General features: G+C 46.1%; 1 protein-coding gene across 3 annotated transcripts in view; it reads right to left on the bottom strand.

Annotated features, from left to right (window-relative positions):
* Positions 1-12,256: 12,256 nt before the first annotated feature.
* LOC115076192 (lens fiber membrane intrinsic protein-like) overlaps positions 12,257-17,011 on the bottom strand; it is a 58,456-nt gene continuing 53,701 nt past the window's right edge. For all 3 annotated transcript variants that reach the window (XM_029577364.1, XM_029577363.1, XM_029577365.1), the window contains exons 4-5: positions 14,518-14,649; positions 12,257-13,489 (exon numbers count right to left, since the gene is read on the bottom strand). In XM_029577364.1, the coding sequence (XP_029433224.1) occupies positions 13,446-13,489; positions 14,518-14,649 (176 nt within the window). In that variant the 3' untranslated portion in view covers positions 12,257-13,445. The remainder of the gene's footprint in view (positions 13,490-14,517; positions 14,650-17,011) is intronic.

Raw genomic sequence — 17,011 nt, 5'->3', positions numbered from 1 at the left:
CTTGCAGCCTAAATCAAGACAAATGAATAGCAAGCGTAAATGTAGGCGCCTAAGTTTTAGAATCGAGAATTTAGGTGAATTTTCAGTTGAAACCTTAGGGCCTTAGGGAGTCATTTATTAAGCTGCGCTAGGCACTTACTGAGCAATAAATGCGTTAATGCAGTGATAGCATGCAGTATTTCACATGCTGTTTGTTATTTTTCCCCCAATAATGCAAAACTACTTTGGGCAGAACCTGCAAAGGTGCTGTTTCTAGTGCCGATGACGTAGTTCTCAGGGATGGAACCACAAGGCTGGCTTGTAACAGAGATCATAGAGGTTGGGAAGGGTCATAGCAGGTAATGGCATTGCTGAGACAGGACAGAGTCAGGTCTTTGAGGGGCTTGTAGGTCAGGGTCATGATCTTGAATTTGCTACGATAGTGGTGGTCAGGAGCAGTGCTCGGTGCTTCAAAGATCTGGGGCACAGGCCCATAGATGTTTTCTCTCCCCACCAGGGTTGCCAACTTTTCCAAAGACCAGGATTGGTCACTTGAGGATCGGGACCCAACTCTCACCTAATTTACATACATTAGCATAAATTTGCCACTCCCCCTTTCATCTTTCTGTTCCTTCCATTCTAGCCCTCTAAGGATAGTGGCAATGACCAATCTACCAATGAATCAGCAGAACCAACAGGGCCTTGAATGATGAGTGCTGCACTCATGAATGGACGTGAAACACCATAAGAATGATGTAGCATAATCTGTAGAGGTATGTAATCCATGAATTGTGTGCTCACGTGTAATAGGGGTATTTCCCAATGCTATGGAAATGAGTGCATCAATCATTCATACCTTTCACTGCTCTCTTCTTACGGAGATCTTACAGCTGGCTGAGGAACCCAAGCACAATACAGCACACAGCCACTTACATAGAGCGTTTGGGTTGTGTTATTATAGACATTTAAAAGTTGTGCTGTTTTTAATTTGATGCCGAAAACAAATTGACAATGAATCCTCTGGAAAAACGTGAATTACAATTATGATATAGTAAATTTCCCATATCAAAACAGCACTAACTGCCAGCACTTGAACAGAAACAACTCTACCTATGAAAATGCAGCACTGCAAATATTACACCAGGCCCGAAAGGAGTACCTGTTAAGGAGTCAGAGGTTTATGCTGTCATCCAAGGTCTGAAGCTTGGTAAGTGTCTGGGCTGGTTGGGCTGGGGACTGAATTTACAAGATTTTGAAATTTCCTATGTTGTCATCCTTAACAATATTCTATACTGATATTTTAGTGCATGGAGCTGTCCTTTCTGCAATGAAGCAGTTGTTAATAGTAGTCTTGCCAAAGAAGAATAAAGACCCTTTTAGGATAAGTAAGTGAGTAGGCCCTTTGGCCGAGGTAAGAGGTGTAACCGCTCAGGGGCAGGAGCCCTGCTGGGCCTCACCTTCGGGAGGCGGAGCCTCAGCTGCGGGATGGGATACAGCAGATGTAGAGGTGGGAGAAGGAGAGGGTGACCCCTGGAGACAGGCCATAATACGGCAGCAGAGATGCTGACATCAGACTCAGTTAGAGCGAGAAGAGTCAAATAGAGAAGTGGCACTACCTGAGGAGCAGGGAATGCCGAGAAAGTGCAGTCACTGAAAACACTAGATCTGTAGTGAAGTATGAAGGAGGGTTCTTCGATGGGAGAACACAGTAGTGGTCCATAGAGCATGGTACACCAGCGAGGGTTCCTCTGATGGTATCATGGCACAGGTCCGCAGAGCAGGGAGGAACCTGGGAGTGAGTCCTTGTGGCAATGGTCCACAGAGCAGGGTACACTGGTGCGGTATTCTCTGATGTTTAACAAGGTGCGTGTCCTGCAAAACAGGCAGAGACCTGGAAGTGAGTCCTCGCAGCAATGGTCTGTAGAGCGGGGTACACCAGCAAGGTATTCTCTGATGGTAACACGGTGCAGGTCCTGCAGAGCAGGGAGAGTCCAGGAAGTGAGTCCTCGTGGCAATGGTCTGTAGAGCGGGGTACACCAGCAAGGTATTCTCTGATGGTAACACGGTGCAGGTCCTGCAGAGCAGGGAGAGACCTGGAAGTGAGTCCTCGTGGCAATGGTCTGTAGAGCGGGGTACACCAGCAAGGTATTCTCTGATGGTAACACGGTGCAGGTCCTGCAGAGCAGGGAGAGACCTGGAAGTGAGTCCTCGTGGCAATGGTCTGTAGAGCGGGGTACACCAGCAAGGTATTCTCTGATGGTAACACGGTACAGGTCCTGCAGAGCAGGGAGAGACCTGGAAGTGAGTCCTCGTGGCAATGGTCTGTAGAGCGGGGTACACCAGCAAGGTATTCTCTGATGGTAACACGGTGCAGGTCCTGCAGAGCAGGGAGAGACCTGGAAGTGAGTCCTCGCGGCAATGGTCTGTAGAGCGGGGTACACCAGCAAGGTATTCTCTGATGGTAACACGGTGCAGGTCCTGCAGAGCAGGCAGAGACCTGGAAGTGAGTCCTCGCGGCAATGGTCTGTAGAGCGGGGTACACCAGCAAGGTATTCTCTGATGGTAACACGGTGCAGGTCCTGCAGAGCAGGGAGAGTCCAGGAAGTGAGTCCTCGCGGCAATGGTCTGTAGAGCGGGGTATACCGGAGAGGATTCCCATGTAGAAATCACCACAAGGATCCAGAGGAAGTTACTCACAGCGACTGGAAGCAAGGGAAGTTCCAAAGTAGGCCTCAGGGATGAGGCAGGTTGAAGTCTGGGTGAAAGCCCTCCGAGGAGCAGATAGCCAAGAGACAAGGGGGGCCCCCGAGGAGCGGGTACCCGATAGTCTCACACCATGGAAGCAGGAACTGGAACAAGCTGGAGAGAAGCTGTAAGATACAGCAAGTGAACTCCTTGCCAAGTCGCCGGCTGTCTGGGCTGGTGAGTATAAGTATCGGAGTAGAATGACGTCATCTGCTGGGGACACCCCCAAGGTTCCCGCCATGACGTGGTTAAGGCTAGTATGAGAGCACGTGTGCTTACGGAACCCCATGGGTAAGAGGGCGGTCAGCAGCATCCATGCTGCTCAAACAGGGCCAGGAACAGAGGCCGGAAGGCCGGCGGTAGCTGACCGAAGCCACGAGTTCGCCCAACAGAGCCAAAGTTGTAAAAAGAGAGGTGAGCAATGGTGGCCGCAGCCATCTGTGGCCGCGGAGTGTAACAGACCCCCTAGACCAGTGATGGCCAACCTTTTGAGCTCAGTGTGTCAAAATTCATAAAAAAACGAGCATAACTCGGGTGGTGTGTCACTTCTAGAAAAATCCATAATTTTGTGATATTTGTAGCTCTAATCAATAACAAAAAGTTATAATTTTAATATATGTTCTGTATTTATTAATAAAGCAAAAACAAATAATTCTTTACCTTACCTGCTTAGTGACTTTTTTGTTGCTGAATTTCATTGGCTAAATCTTCAATTGAAGGTTGGTATTTTGTACACTTCAAGCCCAAGCAAGCGTTACAAACTTCATCTGTCAGTCGGTTTCTTTTATTGGCTCCCATTCATTTTCACACCACTCCCTCCCCATCTCCCAGGCATGCACACATTCATTCTCACACACACAGACCCCCAGGCAGGCACCCATGCATTCACACACATACACCCCCAGGCAGAGTCCCATTCATACACATGCACACACTAAAGGCAGACCCCCCTCTCTTTCTTTTGCCAGCAACCTCAGAGTCTCTCTCATTCCTCTGCTGCCACTGTCACTGCTGCCACGTGGCTATTGGGGAGACGCTGATTGCTGCTACTGACACTGAAGCCCATTCTGCTGCCTCCTCTGTGCAGGCCCCGTGGGTTTCCACTTTCTCCATGTTGATCTCGTACATTGTGAGATCCGCATAGAGAAAGTGCTATTCTTGCACATTCCGAAAGATTACATGTGCCAATCACTAAAAAGTAATTTTTTTTTTTTTTGCCTTTGCTGTCTGATCTTAGTTTTCTAATTGGTTGGTCACAGGCTTTTTTTTTCCACCTTCCCTTTCTTAGTTTTTTGCCAATTCCTTTTATATTGTCTTTTTTTCTGTTTCTTTTCTCTCCATCTTCTTCCCTCAAACACACAGTCAGGTTCTCATTCTCACATGCATTTCTCTTTCTCACACACACAAACACACACATACACACACACACAGGCTCTCACTGTTACATGCTCTCTCATACAATCATTCATACACACAGGCTCTCACTGGCACATGCTCTCTCTCTCATACAATCATTCATACACACAGGCTCTCACTCTTACATGCTCTCTCTCATAGAATGATTCATACACACAGGCTCTCACTGGCATATGCTCTCTCTCATACAATCATTCATACACACAGGCTCTCACTGTTACATGCTCTCTCATACAATCATTCATACACACAGGTTCTCACTGGCACATGCTCTCTCTCTCATACAATCATTCATACACACAGGCTCTCACTGTTACATGCTCTCTCTCATAGACTCATTCATACACACAGGCTCTCACTGGCACATGCTCTCTCATACAATCATTCATACACACAGGCTCTCACTGGCATATGCTCTCTCTCTCTCTCATACAATCATTCATACACACAGTCTCTCACTGGCACATGCTCTCTCTCATACAAACATTCATACACACAGGCTCTCACTGGCCGCACCAGCAAGTTACCCCTAAGCACTCTTTTCTTCATTTCTATCCTCTAGTCTTTAGAGATCCATAGTGTTTATCCCATGCCCCTTTGAATTCTTAGATTGTTTTCGTCTTCGCCACCTCCTCCGGAAGGACATCTTTTCCCCACGACCCTCTCCATGAAGAAATATTTCCTGACATTGGTTCTGAGTCGTTCTCCACTGCGTCACTTGTCCACGTGACTGGCATTGCTGAGTTCTGCCGAGGTCATTGATGACATCAGTGGCTTACACATCGCTATCATGCCAGGGGCTTACTTAAGACCTTCTGTTGTCTGACATGTCTTAATGGCACGGTGGCAGCTTCCCTAAGACTACCACTACCCTTCAAAACTCCACTGCGGCAAAGTCCCACCTCAAAATTTCCACTGCCTCGACTCACGTCAATGGGAGGGAGGCTCGGAACTTCAGTGTCAGCTGAGTCAGCGATTATTCCAAGTCTTTTCCTACCGCAGCTGCTATTTCATGCCCTAGGAGCTCCCCAGGCTCCCATGAGACTGTCACATTCTTCCTGTGGCAATGGCTTCCAGCAGCATCCCGCTGCCTTCTCCTTCTCCGGGGCCCTTAAAAAGAAACTCGGGTCATGCACCTCAGGTCCTTTCCAATCACCAGACCCTACTACAAACATCGGGCACCCACTTCTATGAGCCTCTTCACCTCCTACAGCTCAGGTAATTTGTTTCCCACTATTTACACAAAAGCCACACTGTTCCTCATGCAAGCTTTCTTTTATCCAGTGTTGCAGCCTGCTAAGCATTCGGTGAAAGGGACAGTATTGCAGGAACACCATCTGTTTTATGAGCTTGTTTTAGTTGATCTTTTTAGGTCTTTTTTTATCACGAGATAAGTAGACCTTTATTACTTCGGTCAATGACTCATTGGGGTAGATTTTCAAACCACGCGATTTGGCGTACTTTTGCTGGCGCATCAGGCGCAAGCAAAAGTACGCGGGATTTTAGCGGGTACGCGCGTAGCCGCTAAAATCCTGGATCGGCGCGCGCAAGGCTATCGATTCTGTATAGCCAGCGCGCGCCGAGCCGCGCAGCCTACCCCCCGTTCCCTCCGAGGCCGCTCCGATTTCGGAGCGGCCTCGGAGGGAACTTTCTTTTGCCCTCCCCTCACCTTCCCCTCCCTTCCCCTACCTAACCCACCCGCCCGGCCCTGTCTAAACCCCCCCCCTTACCTTTGTCGGGGGATTTACGCCTCCCAGAGGGAGACATAAATCCCCGCGCGCCAGCGGGCCGCTAGCGCGCCGGGACGCAACCTGGGGGCGGGTCTGGAGGGCGAGGCCACGCCCCCGGGCCCGCCCCCGGAACGCTCCCTACACGCCCCGAAAACGCTGAGCGGTTCGGGCCCGCTCCCCGACACGCCCCCCTCAGAAAACCCCGGGAGTTACGCGAGTCCCGGAGCTCTGCGCGCGCTGGTAGGCCTATGTAAAATAGGCTCACCGGCGCGCAGGGCCCTGCTCGCCTAAATCCGCCCGGATTTGGGCGGATTTAGGCGAGCAGGGCTCTTAAAATCCGCCCCATTGTGAAGAAGCCTGAAGTATTGGTTTTATTGGTAGCACAGTCTGTCCATATTTATTTTTGCAATAAAAAAAACTAACAAAAATCAGAAATTAAGAATGGCAATATTTAAAGCACATTAGTGGATACCAAAAGTAAATGACTATAAAAGTGTGACAAAAAATATTCAATATTGTGTTCTGGTTGAATCGAAAAAATGGATGCATCGCTGCATATATGCAAGCAAGCAGAGAAAGAATTAGGACTTCTTGAACAGCTGGATATCACAGAAAAAAAGAATAGCAGTATAGAAATATAGAAATGATGGCAGAAAAGGACCAATGGTCCATCCAGTCTGCCCAGCAAGCTTATGGTCGTCTCTGCCGTGCCATAGAGTCACCCCCATAGTTTTCAGATTCCCAGACCATCAGTCAGGGACCTTGTTGGTTGCTGTTTGAGTCTGATTTCTTGTTACCTGCTGCCGTTGAAGCAGAGAGCAATATTGGAATTGCATCAAGAGTTTCAGGCTTTTTGATTAAGGGTAGTAACAGCCACATCAGCAAGTTATCCCTAGGCTTAATTGTTTTCCCAAACCACAAAATTCAATGTCATTGTTGTTTGCTGTCTGAATCTAATTTCCTTTTTCATCTTTTCCCCTGCCATTGAAGCAGAGAGCACTGATAGAGTTACATCAACAGCATGAAGGCTTATTGGTTAAGGGTAGTAACTGCCACTCAGCAAGTTACCCCCATGCACTCATTTCTTCAATTCCATCCTCTAGCCTGTAGGGATCCAAGGTGTTTATCTCATGCCCCTTTGAAATCTTTCACCATTTTTGTTTTCACCACCTCTCCTGGAAGGGCATTCCAGGCATCCATCACCCTCTGCGTGAAGACATATTTCCTGATGTTGGTTCTGAGTTGTCCTCCATGGAGTTTCATAACGTGACTCCTAGTTCTACTGATTTCTTTCCAACGGAAAAGGTTTGCTGTTGATTGTGCATCATATCAGGTCTATATCATATCTCCCCTGTACCTCCTCTTCTCTAGGGTATACATATTCAGGTCCTTCAGTCTCTCCTCATAAGTCATTTGATGGAGAATCCCCACCATTTTTGTTGCCCTTTTCTGGACCGCCTCCATCCTGTCTCTGTCCCTTTTGAGATATTGTCTCCAAAACTGAACACAGTACTCCAGGTGAGGCCTCACCATGGACCTGCACAAGGGGATTATCACTTTTTTTTACTAGATATTTCTCTCTCTATGCAGCCAAGCATTCTTCTGGCTTTAGCTATCGCCTTGTCACATTGCTTTGCCTTCATCAGATTACTAGACATGATCACCTCAATGTCCTTCTCTTGCTCCGTGCAGAACAGTCCTTCACCCCCCCATCACATACAGTTCTTTTGGATTACTGCATCCCAGATGCATGACTCTGCCCTTCTTGGCATTGAATCTCAGCTGCCATATCTTCGACCACTGTTGAAGCTTCCTTAAATCACGTCTCATTCTCTCTACTCCTTCCGGTGTGTTCATTCTGTTGCAGATCTTAGTATCATCCAGAAATATACAAACTTTACCTTCTATCCCTTCTTTAATGTCATTCACAAAGATATTGAACAGAACCAGTCCCAACACCAATCCTTGTGGCACTCCGTATAACACCGCTCTATCTTCAGAGTAGATTCCATTTACCATCACACATTGTCTTCTGTCCATCAATGAGTTTGTAATCCATACCACCACCTTGGCGCTCACTCCCAAGCTTCTCATTTTATTCACCAGCCTGCTATACGGGACCGTATCAAAATCTTTGCTGAAATCTAAGTAGATCACATTGAGCATTCTTCCTCGATCCAGTTCTTTAGTCATCCAATCAAAAAAATCAATGAGATTTGTCTGACAAGGACCTTCCCCTGGTGACAGCAATCCTCCCGACTGTAGATAGTTCACTATCCTTTCCTTCAGCAGAGTCTCCATTAATTTTCCTCTGGCAACAAAGTTAAGGGCATCCCAGGCTTTTCAGGGTATTAATGTGGTTTCTACAACATGTTTTGCTCTTCTTGGGGGTCCTATTGCTGGTATACCATTCATACAGGATTTGTTTTCACAATTTCAAGTTTTTGTGGGTTTAAAAATTAATTTTGATAATGGATATAGTTCTAAAATCACAGTGGCAAGATAATTTTCCTTTGAAGTGGACTGCTGACAAATTGAATTATTTAGGCGTTTGGATCCCGCAGGATCTTGCTTTACTATGTTCTGTTCGTAAAGAGGAAGTTATTTGAATTATGAGAGCGCAGTTACATACGTGGAAGGATTTACCTGTGTCTTTTATGGGACATTGTGAACTTCTGAAAATAATCACCCTTCCTAGATTATTGTATAGACTATACATGCTGCCCTGTTGGCTAACATAGACTGTTCTCTTTCTAATTTTGTCTCTGTTTATCACATTTATTTGGAGGGGCAAGGGTGCGTAGATGGACTATGACAAGTTGGTTAATACTAAACAGTGTGGTTGTCTTCACCTACCAAATCTTAAATTTTACAATGCTGCTTGTCAATTGCATTTTGTGGGAGAATGGTGCTGTAGGGAATTGCCTACTGTGAAAAGAATATGGTTGAAAGCATGGTTTCACCGTGGTTGCCATTTTTCTTAGTGCAAACAGAGAAATCCAAATTGCTTTTAGGGACAATGTTCTACTGTGGACTGGAAACTTGGCTTGGGAGTGTTTTAGACATTGGTGGGGCCTCAAGTGTAATACCTCTATGGTCATGCCCATATTGGGGAACAAAGAATTCCTCCCAGCCAGCCACCGCCGGAAACCAAGCTGGCGGGGGCTGAAAAAATGAAGATGGGCGCCACCCAGCCAGCCCCCACTGGAGACTAAGCCGGCAGGGGCCGAAAAAATGAAGATGGGCACTGCCCAGCCAGCCCCCGCTTGAGGCCGGCTGGGAGGCACCCATCTTCTTTTCTTCGGCCTCCGCCGGCCTCAATTTTAATTTCGTCGGCCCCGGCCGGCTTGGTCTCCAGTGGGGGCTGGCTGGGAGGCACCCATCTTCTTTTCTTTGGCCTCCGCCGGCCTCGATTTTAATTTCTTCGCCCCCGCCAGCTTGGTCTATGGTGGGGGCTGGCTGGGAGGTGCTGAGGCTGGGCTGAGGAAGAGCCACGCGGTCGAGACCACATGACCAGCTAGACCAGCCCACTGGGGGAAGCCCAAGATCTGGTCTTCACGAAAACAAACTGAATGGCCAATTGGGACTGCACCAAATAAATTGCCATTGTGGAGGAGGACACAATTCAAGCTCTGCTTTGAGCTATCGATGAACAGTCGCCATTCAGTTGCGTTATAGATTGGAATTCCCAATTCCTCCATTAAACCATGTATGTTATGGTAATAGACAAAGCCACTGTCACTTCGAAAGTACTGCAGAAATGCACTTTCTCTTGATCGAAAGTAGGATACCTGCACTCCTTTTTCAAGCAAGTTTTTCTCGTGCAGTGTGGAACGACTCCCTGGTAGGGACCAGGAATCACCTGCCCCAGGGGGCGGAGCACAGGGGGAGACAGAAGCTAGGATGAGCTTCACCACTGGAAGCCCGCGGTCCGCCCGGGTGGATACCATAGGGACTCAGGCCTCACAGGGTCTCCCGGAGTAGTAGAGAGGCGTGCCCATGAGCAGCAAGGGAGCGCAGGCGGTCACTAGGCTGTAGGCCTGGAGAAGCAAGGAAGGCCTGTACAGCGTAGGCGATAACAAGGCAAGGGACAAAGCCAGAATCAGAGACGTGGTCAATGGCAGCCGGGGTCAGGTTCTGAGTTTCAGTCCGAGGAGTAGTCAATGAAGAAAGGGTCAGGGTTCCAGAGGTCAGATGAGGTCAAAAGGCAGGCAGAGGTCAAGATCCAGACAGCGAGCAGAATGGTCAAGGAACAGGCAGAGGTCAGTACCAGAGAGTCAGTCCAGAGGTACTACCTGAGGAGACAGACAGATGCTGGAACAGAAGGACGTTGGAACAGGACTGGAACAATAGGATGCTGGAACAGTAGGACACTGGAACAAGGCTGGAACAAGACTGTGAACGCGGGGGCAAACTAGTACACTTGCAGTGCCAACCTGATTGCCAAGGCAAGGAAGTGCAGGCAGCAACTTCCTTATATCGTACGTTCAATCAGGGCACACTGCGGAGCTAGGACCCGCCCCTGGCCCTACAAGAGGCCAGGCGGTCCGAGCACATGCATGTAGGGGCATGGACAATGCCACTGAGGACGCTGAACTCCGGTGTGAGGCCTGTTGCGCAGTGGAAGGCCCGTCGGCCACCACCATGGGACGCCAAGGCCTGGAGGAGCTCGCGGCTACTGCTGGGGAGGCCGACCTGTGACCTGCAGAGGAGTTAGCTAGGTGAGCAGGCCCGTGCATGGGCCGGGCGTGGATGGGGCACGCAACAGTATCTTCTACGACAGAGATTCTGGCTTCTGCCATATCCATCCGACCTCCAGTTTCCAACACTGTATTTTTCAAATCAGATATATTTTTATTAATCGTTTCCAACTTATGTTCTAAAGCATTCACCACTGCCACCATCAGCAAGGCAATATCTGCATTGTCAATGGTTGATATTCCTTGAGCTTTCTGGCCATCGGCCAGCTTGCTGTCTAGTGCTTTTGGTTTATCTTTGTCCTTTTTTAGCACTCTGGAGGACATCTCCACGTCAACCTTATAAACAAACCGATGCAGAAATTCTCAGCAATCCCATACCATCAGAGTGTAAATCTGAAAGACAGGTTTAGAGGTAAAGCAGGCAAAAATAGTAGGGGCGGCACCCAGAGCTCTCACACTTCATGACCTCACAGCTCACCACATCACATGTACTGGCTATACTCCTCTTTTCCCAAGATCTTCAGTAGATGCCAGTGAATCCTTGAAAGGATTCACAATTACTCCTTTCTCCCCTCTCTCTATTTCTCCTCCTCTGGATGGCTGTAAATCATCCCTCCTTTGGATGCAGATGATCCCATGTTCCTTTTTAGTGAAGGGACCTCTCCCTTTTGTATGTCAAAACAAAAAGGCTGAGCCTCTAGTTAATGGGAACCCAGAAAAAAAGTAACATGAAAATCCTTTTACAGAAAAGAGGGAAAAATATACACGAGTCCAGGAGGGTAGAAAAATTTCCAGCTCAGAAAAGGAAAATACTCTTAAAAATAAAGAGACTCTCTGACTCCATATTCTTCCCAGTTCTCACTTCTGAGAACCAACAGAGGCCTTATCCCTTAAAACAATCAAAACAGAGGACAGTCAGAAGAATGCTGTCCTGGCAAGGGAACTGAATTCTTCCACAAAGTAAAATGCTGGTCAGAGCTTGTACATCAGAGGAGCTCACTATTTCACAGCCAGCTACCCCACTACAACTATAACGATGGACTATTCTGCCTTACTACTGGTAAAGATCTAACAGGATCTAGTAAATGTCCTCAAGGGCACACAATAATGGAACTTCGCTCCTCCAATATTCACCTCATTTACTAGTTTTCTACCCTAATAAGTTAACTGGCCCTAGACCAGGCTCGGACATGTCACACTGTATTTAATTTAATTTAATTTAATTTAATACCCTCTTAAGGCTTCTCTTTCTTTTTCCAGCTGAATCAGCTTCCAAGTTCATGGTCCATGATTTTATGTAACTTTTTGCTTCTCGGCTTTTGCCTCCTCTAATTATAAAAAGTTGTTCCTTATGTTATGTTATGTTATATTGATCTATCCCCTGTTCGATGTAAACCGACCTGATATGGTATTCAACCTTGAAGGTCGGTATAGAAAAAAAAATGTTAAATAAATGTTAAATAATAAAAAAGACCCTATCTGCAAACAATTATCCATGGATAGCTTAACTTCTGAGTGGTCCCGGACTCCATGTGGGGGGAAGCAAAGCTTCAAGGCCGTTTTGCATTTAATAAAATAGTCCTCCCTTTTTTTTCAGTCTCTGCACACAGCACAGATAATCTCCACATATTTTAGCAGCAATAACCACATTGAGAAGCAATACTATTTCCAACGTCTTTACTGACAATTGATGAAATGGATGAAAATATGTTTACATCCCTTTTGATGTTAATTAAATTACGTGTGCATGTTAAAATTCATAAATTGGTGACCTTACTCTTCTGGTAAAAGTCTTTAATTGATAAAGCCAATTCCTTAGTAATTTATCTCCTCCTTCCATTTACTCAGGTAAATACAGTGTAAACCTTTGCCCCATTCTAATTTGTGCCAGAAATCATACAACTCTCGCCCCAACACTTCTGCGGTCTGATTCCTTGGGATGTAATGGGGAAGGTTTATATGAAAGGATCACCAGTTGTGCTCCTTAGGGGGAGAGCTCAGGTTGTCCTTGCTTGGGAGGGTTATGGGAGTGCTGCTAAGTGACCACAGGGTGGCATTTGGTGTAATGTAGAGCAATGGGTTGTATTATGTTCTACTGAGAGGTTTGTAACCTGAATGTTATTAAGGAGTTTGGTGTAGATTTCCCCTTAAGAAGGTTAGAAGTTCTGATTGTTGGGAGAGTGGCCTAGGCGGGTATAAAACCTGGGTCAGTCTGGCGGACATAGCCCTCTTGGTTACACTTTGGAAGAAAAGAAGGACCTTCAGGATGTAGGGAGCCTGGAGTGACCAGCTCGTGGGCTGGTGAACCTAAGGACCCCTCCAGTATGGAGTGGGCCTGCAGGGTATACCTGAAAGGCCTATGTGCATACAGGTACTACAGTACAAAAGGGGGAAGGGATGGCTGACCGTATTCATAAACCAATCCGGCTACACTCGTCCCACGGTTCACGTCACCCAATACTTACATTCAGATTACTCTGCTGCTTCTATTTCATTTAACAATACACTTTCTGCCTGCTATTAATTTTAAAAAATCCACTTTATTGATGGTATGATAAAGAAAGTCTCCAATCACATTTCCTCTCCTCATTTCATAGCACATTGATGAGAGCAGTGTTTACCAGTCCAACAGCTTGCAGAATTCCCCTTTTTCTGGTACTGACATCCTCACAACCGTTCCCGCAGGCAGCAGTTTCTGAACAAAATGGCAGCGTGAGCAAAGGCTGTTTTCAGTGCCCCCTTCCTGTTTGTGCTTGTGTGTTCACAGACTCATAGATACACTGAAAAGATGACACGGCGCCCACACCTAGTGATGGTGGCCCTGCCCGCAGGGGGAAGGGTGCACTGGTGGAGACTGAGAGTAGCCCATTGATACCTATTCTGGTGGTGAGAACACGTGAGCAGCCAGGAACAGCGCACCTGTAGAAGAGACAGACAAGCACATTCATCTCATTATAAAAAACAATTAGCATTAATATTGCCAGCAACAAATGATCTGCCATGCTTCAACTGTTTGAGGAATATATCATCAGCCCATCCATCCAAAGAAAGATCATTTCAAAGCAGTCTTGTTAGTAGAAATGCAGGATGGAAGGATGACTTAAGGTTAGAGCAGTGAATCCGAGCATCCCAGATTATAATCCCTCCACATTCATCAGATCTCCATTCATCAGCTCCCTGAGGAAGGAATCTTGTCATTTGGAACCTGCAGGACTCCCTGGCCACTTAGATTCAGTTTCCCACCTATGACCACTTCTGACTCTGAAGTGGCAGCTGCCTTGATGACTAATTGTTATGAAATAACTTCTAACATTCACAAGATTAAGATGGATCTTAATCCAAACTAGGATGCTGTCTCAGAAATCCAGTTAAAAAGAGCCAGGTTGAGCGCAACTGCTCTGCAAGTAGAACTGGGTGACGGCCATCCCACAAATCTCTCCTCCAAGGAAAATGGCTCACGGTTTCTTCTCCTCAGAGGTCTGTCTCTTCTATGTGGCTCCTTTCCTTGGCTCTTTCTCTTTTCCTGTCATCTTCTCTGCCTTGCTCTACCCTCAACATTTTACTTACTTTCCACTTCTCCTTCATTATCTTGGTTTGACACTTCCTGCCCTCTTTTCCACACCTAGTCTCCTATTCTACCCTTTCTTCCATATCTCCTCATCTCTACTTTTCTCCACATCTCTCCTCTAATCCTCTTCTCTTCTATCTTCAACATCTCTCTTTCTCCTCCTCTCTTCCTCCCCTCACCACCCCTTCTCCTCCAGTCCCTCATCCTTTCCATCCCCAAGCTATCTTATCAATGGATTTCCATGACGGATACAAATCATGAAGCTGAAAGGGAGATGCTGAAGATAAATCCCAGTTTTATGGAAAAGTCTACTCTCACATGAGCAGTGAGGACCTCACCTTGGCAGTCATTCTGTATTTCCCGTTACTGAAATACTGACCTGCGATGAGAAGCAGAGGGAAAGCAGTCCAGCCCAAAATGAAGGACCAAGCATAGTGTGAACTCGCAATATTAGGTAGCACTTTTCCTATCTCTCCTGTATAAACTGCCATCGAAATGACCACACAGCCAGCTGCAACAAACAGAAAGGGTTAATTCCAGCACTCTAGTAACCGAAGATATTTTGGATCCTGGAGTGTCTATTCTAAGAATCTTCAGTTCTTTTTCTGGGCCCCAGGCTGACTTAAAGTACTTTTTAATATACAAAAATAACGAGAGAGAAAACACAAAACGTTTTAGTATTTTTATGATTGTAAAATTGTATATGATTATTTTAAGATTTTGTTTATTTAATTTGTAAACTGCTCTGGCTAGTATTTCTGATTGAGTGGTATATAAAAGTCTGGAAATAGCAAATAATAATATTCTGGGTATCAATAACTTATGCCAGACCTTATGCTTATTACCTACTGAGTTCCAAATGAGAGTGGTTTTGTCTCTTCGAAAAACAAAAAGATGACATTTCAGCGTTTTATTGAAATAATCTTGATATTTAATTATGATAGTGATACCACTGAAGCTGAGACCAACAATTGCTATGATTATTATTACTATTACCATTTCCACTGTTGTTGATCATCAATATCATCATTCTTAATTATCCTGCTAATCATTGTCATTGTCATGATCAACACCATAAATCATCGCCACCAGCCCCACTGTCATCATCACCCTCACCACATCATTACTATCAGACCTTCTATCATCACAATCATGTTCAACACTGTTATCTCTAGCCCCGGGATTGTTATCACTGTCATGACAGGCCCCATACTGATTACCACTATGATGCTCATCACCATCAACCATATGTTTATGATCTCCATCATCTTCATCACTTCCAGCCCCACTATCATCATCATCATCATCTTGCTCATCACCAGCTCCACTATTATCTTTACCATCATAGACATCATCAACCCTACCATTATCATCACCATCACCATCTTCATCACCAGTATCATAAACACCATCACCAATTACCACTAGCATAATCATAACTTAACTAGCACAGACTATTGGGCTTACCAGCAGCTACCATCACATCTGTGTATGTTTTTTAAGCTGTGGAGCTTATAGTGAGCTGTGTTCTTGAATTCCCTGAGCCAGGGGGAAATGTATGCTTGACTCAGTGAGACCTCTGAATCTTACAGTACTGGGATCCTCAGTATCATGGGCTGTTGTTACCTAGCAGTTCTGAGACCTGTACAATTGTGGCTATTTTATAAGCTCCAGGTCCTTCATGAATGAATACAACAGAAAAGAAGAATTATAGGAGAGGCCATTTTTCTAAACTATGTAGGCAAGGTCAAAGTCTGGGGGGTACTTTTACCCACTGATTTTTCACATACTCTCCCTTTGAAAATCATCCAAGGAAATGTGCACCTGTTTTTTTCCTGCAGATATTTTTGTGGCAAAACAATACGTGTAGTTTTGACAATCATCATCATTCATTTATGTATTGCTTTTCCAACCGAAAACAGCATGCTAAAGGTTGGATTCCTACAGGCTAGAGGTTGGAAATGAAGAAAAGCATGCATGGGGATAACGTGCACGGAGCGGCAGTTACTACCCTTAACAGAAGGCATGGGAAGTACTGTCCTTTGGTGCAACTGCTACATCGCTTTCCGCTTCGATAGCGGAGGGAAAAAGGGAATTGGCAAAAGCCAATGCTGGTCCCCAACATTTACAGTCCAGGGTCCTGATTATTTATTTTCTGCTTTTTGGAAGACAAAACTCACTCAAAGCAGATTACGGCATATTAGAAATGAATAAGCAAGCAGGCTGCAGCGCTCTGGAGGAGCTGCAGAACATGGTTGAGGGAGATGGGGATTCCAACAGAGGAAAATACAGTAGTCTGGGTGAGAGAGTATAAGGGCCTGAATGGCAGTTGCGAAGGCAGTGTCATCCAGGAGGGGATGGAGATGGCGAAGCCAGTGGAGGTGGGAAAATGCAGATTTGGCTACTATTTGGAGCTGAAGTTTGCTGGAGGGTTGGGAGTCTGGTACTTAGCCTAGACTCTGGATTTGGTTGCTGAAGGGTAGAATTGATCTGTACAAGGTCACTGTGGGGTGTAGCTGACTGCATTCTTTTTTCCCCGATCCACAGTACCTCTGTCTTCTGAGAGTTTAGGCTTGCTCTGTTTTTGATGTAGCCAGATAGCAATTTTTCCTAAGCAGTCAATTAGGTTGGTTATGGTACTGGACTAGTAATTGGATGTCATCAGTGTAGGAGAGGTACCGGATTAGGCAGCCTTTGATGGATTTGTCCAGAGGAGCCATGTAAATGTTGAATAAGGTTGGTGAGAGGACAGAGCCTTGTTATACTCTGCATGAGAGGGAGGTTTTGAGAGCGCTGTTCCCAGGAAGCAGGGGCAGTAGCAGGGAGACAAAAGCACTGCCTGCCTGCCCTCCCTCATGTCCTGCAGCAGGGAG

The sequence above is a fragment of the Rhinatrema bivittatum genome, chromosome 14 (assembly GCF_901001135.1).
Source record: "Rhinatrema bivittatum chromosome 14, aRhiBiv1.1, whole genome shotgun sequence".
Classification (NCBI taxonomy): domain Eukaryota; kingdom Metazoa; phylum Chordata; class Amphibia; order Gymnophiona; family Rhinatrematidae; genus Rhinatrema; species Rhinatrema bivittatum.
This window is presented reverse-complemented; position numbering and strand designations above follow the sequence as displayed.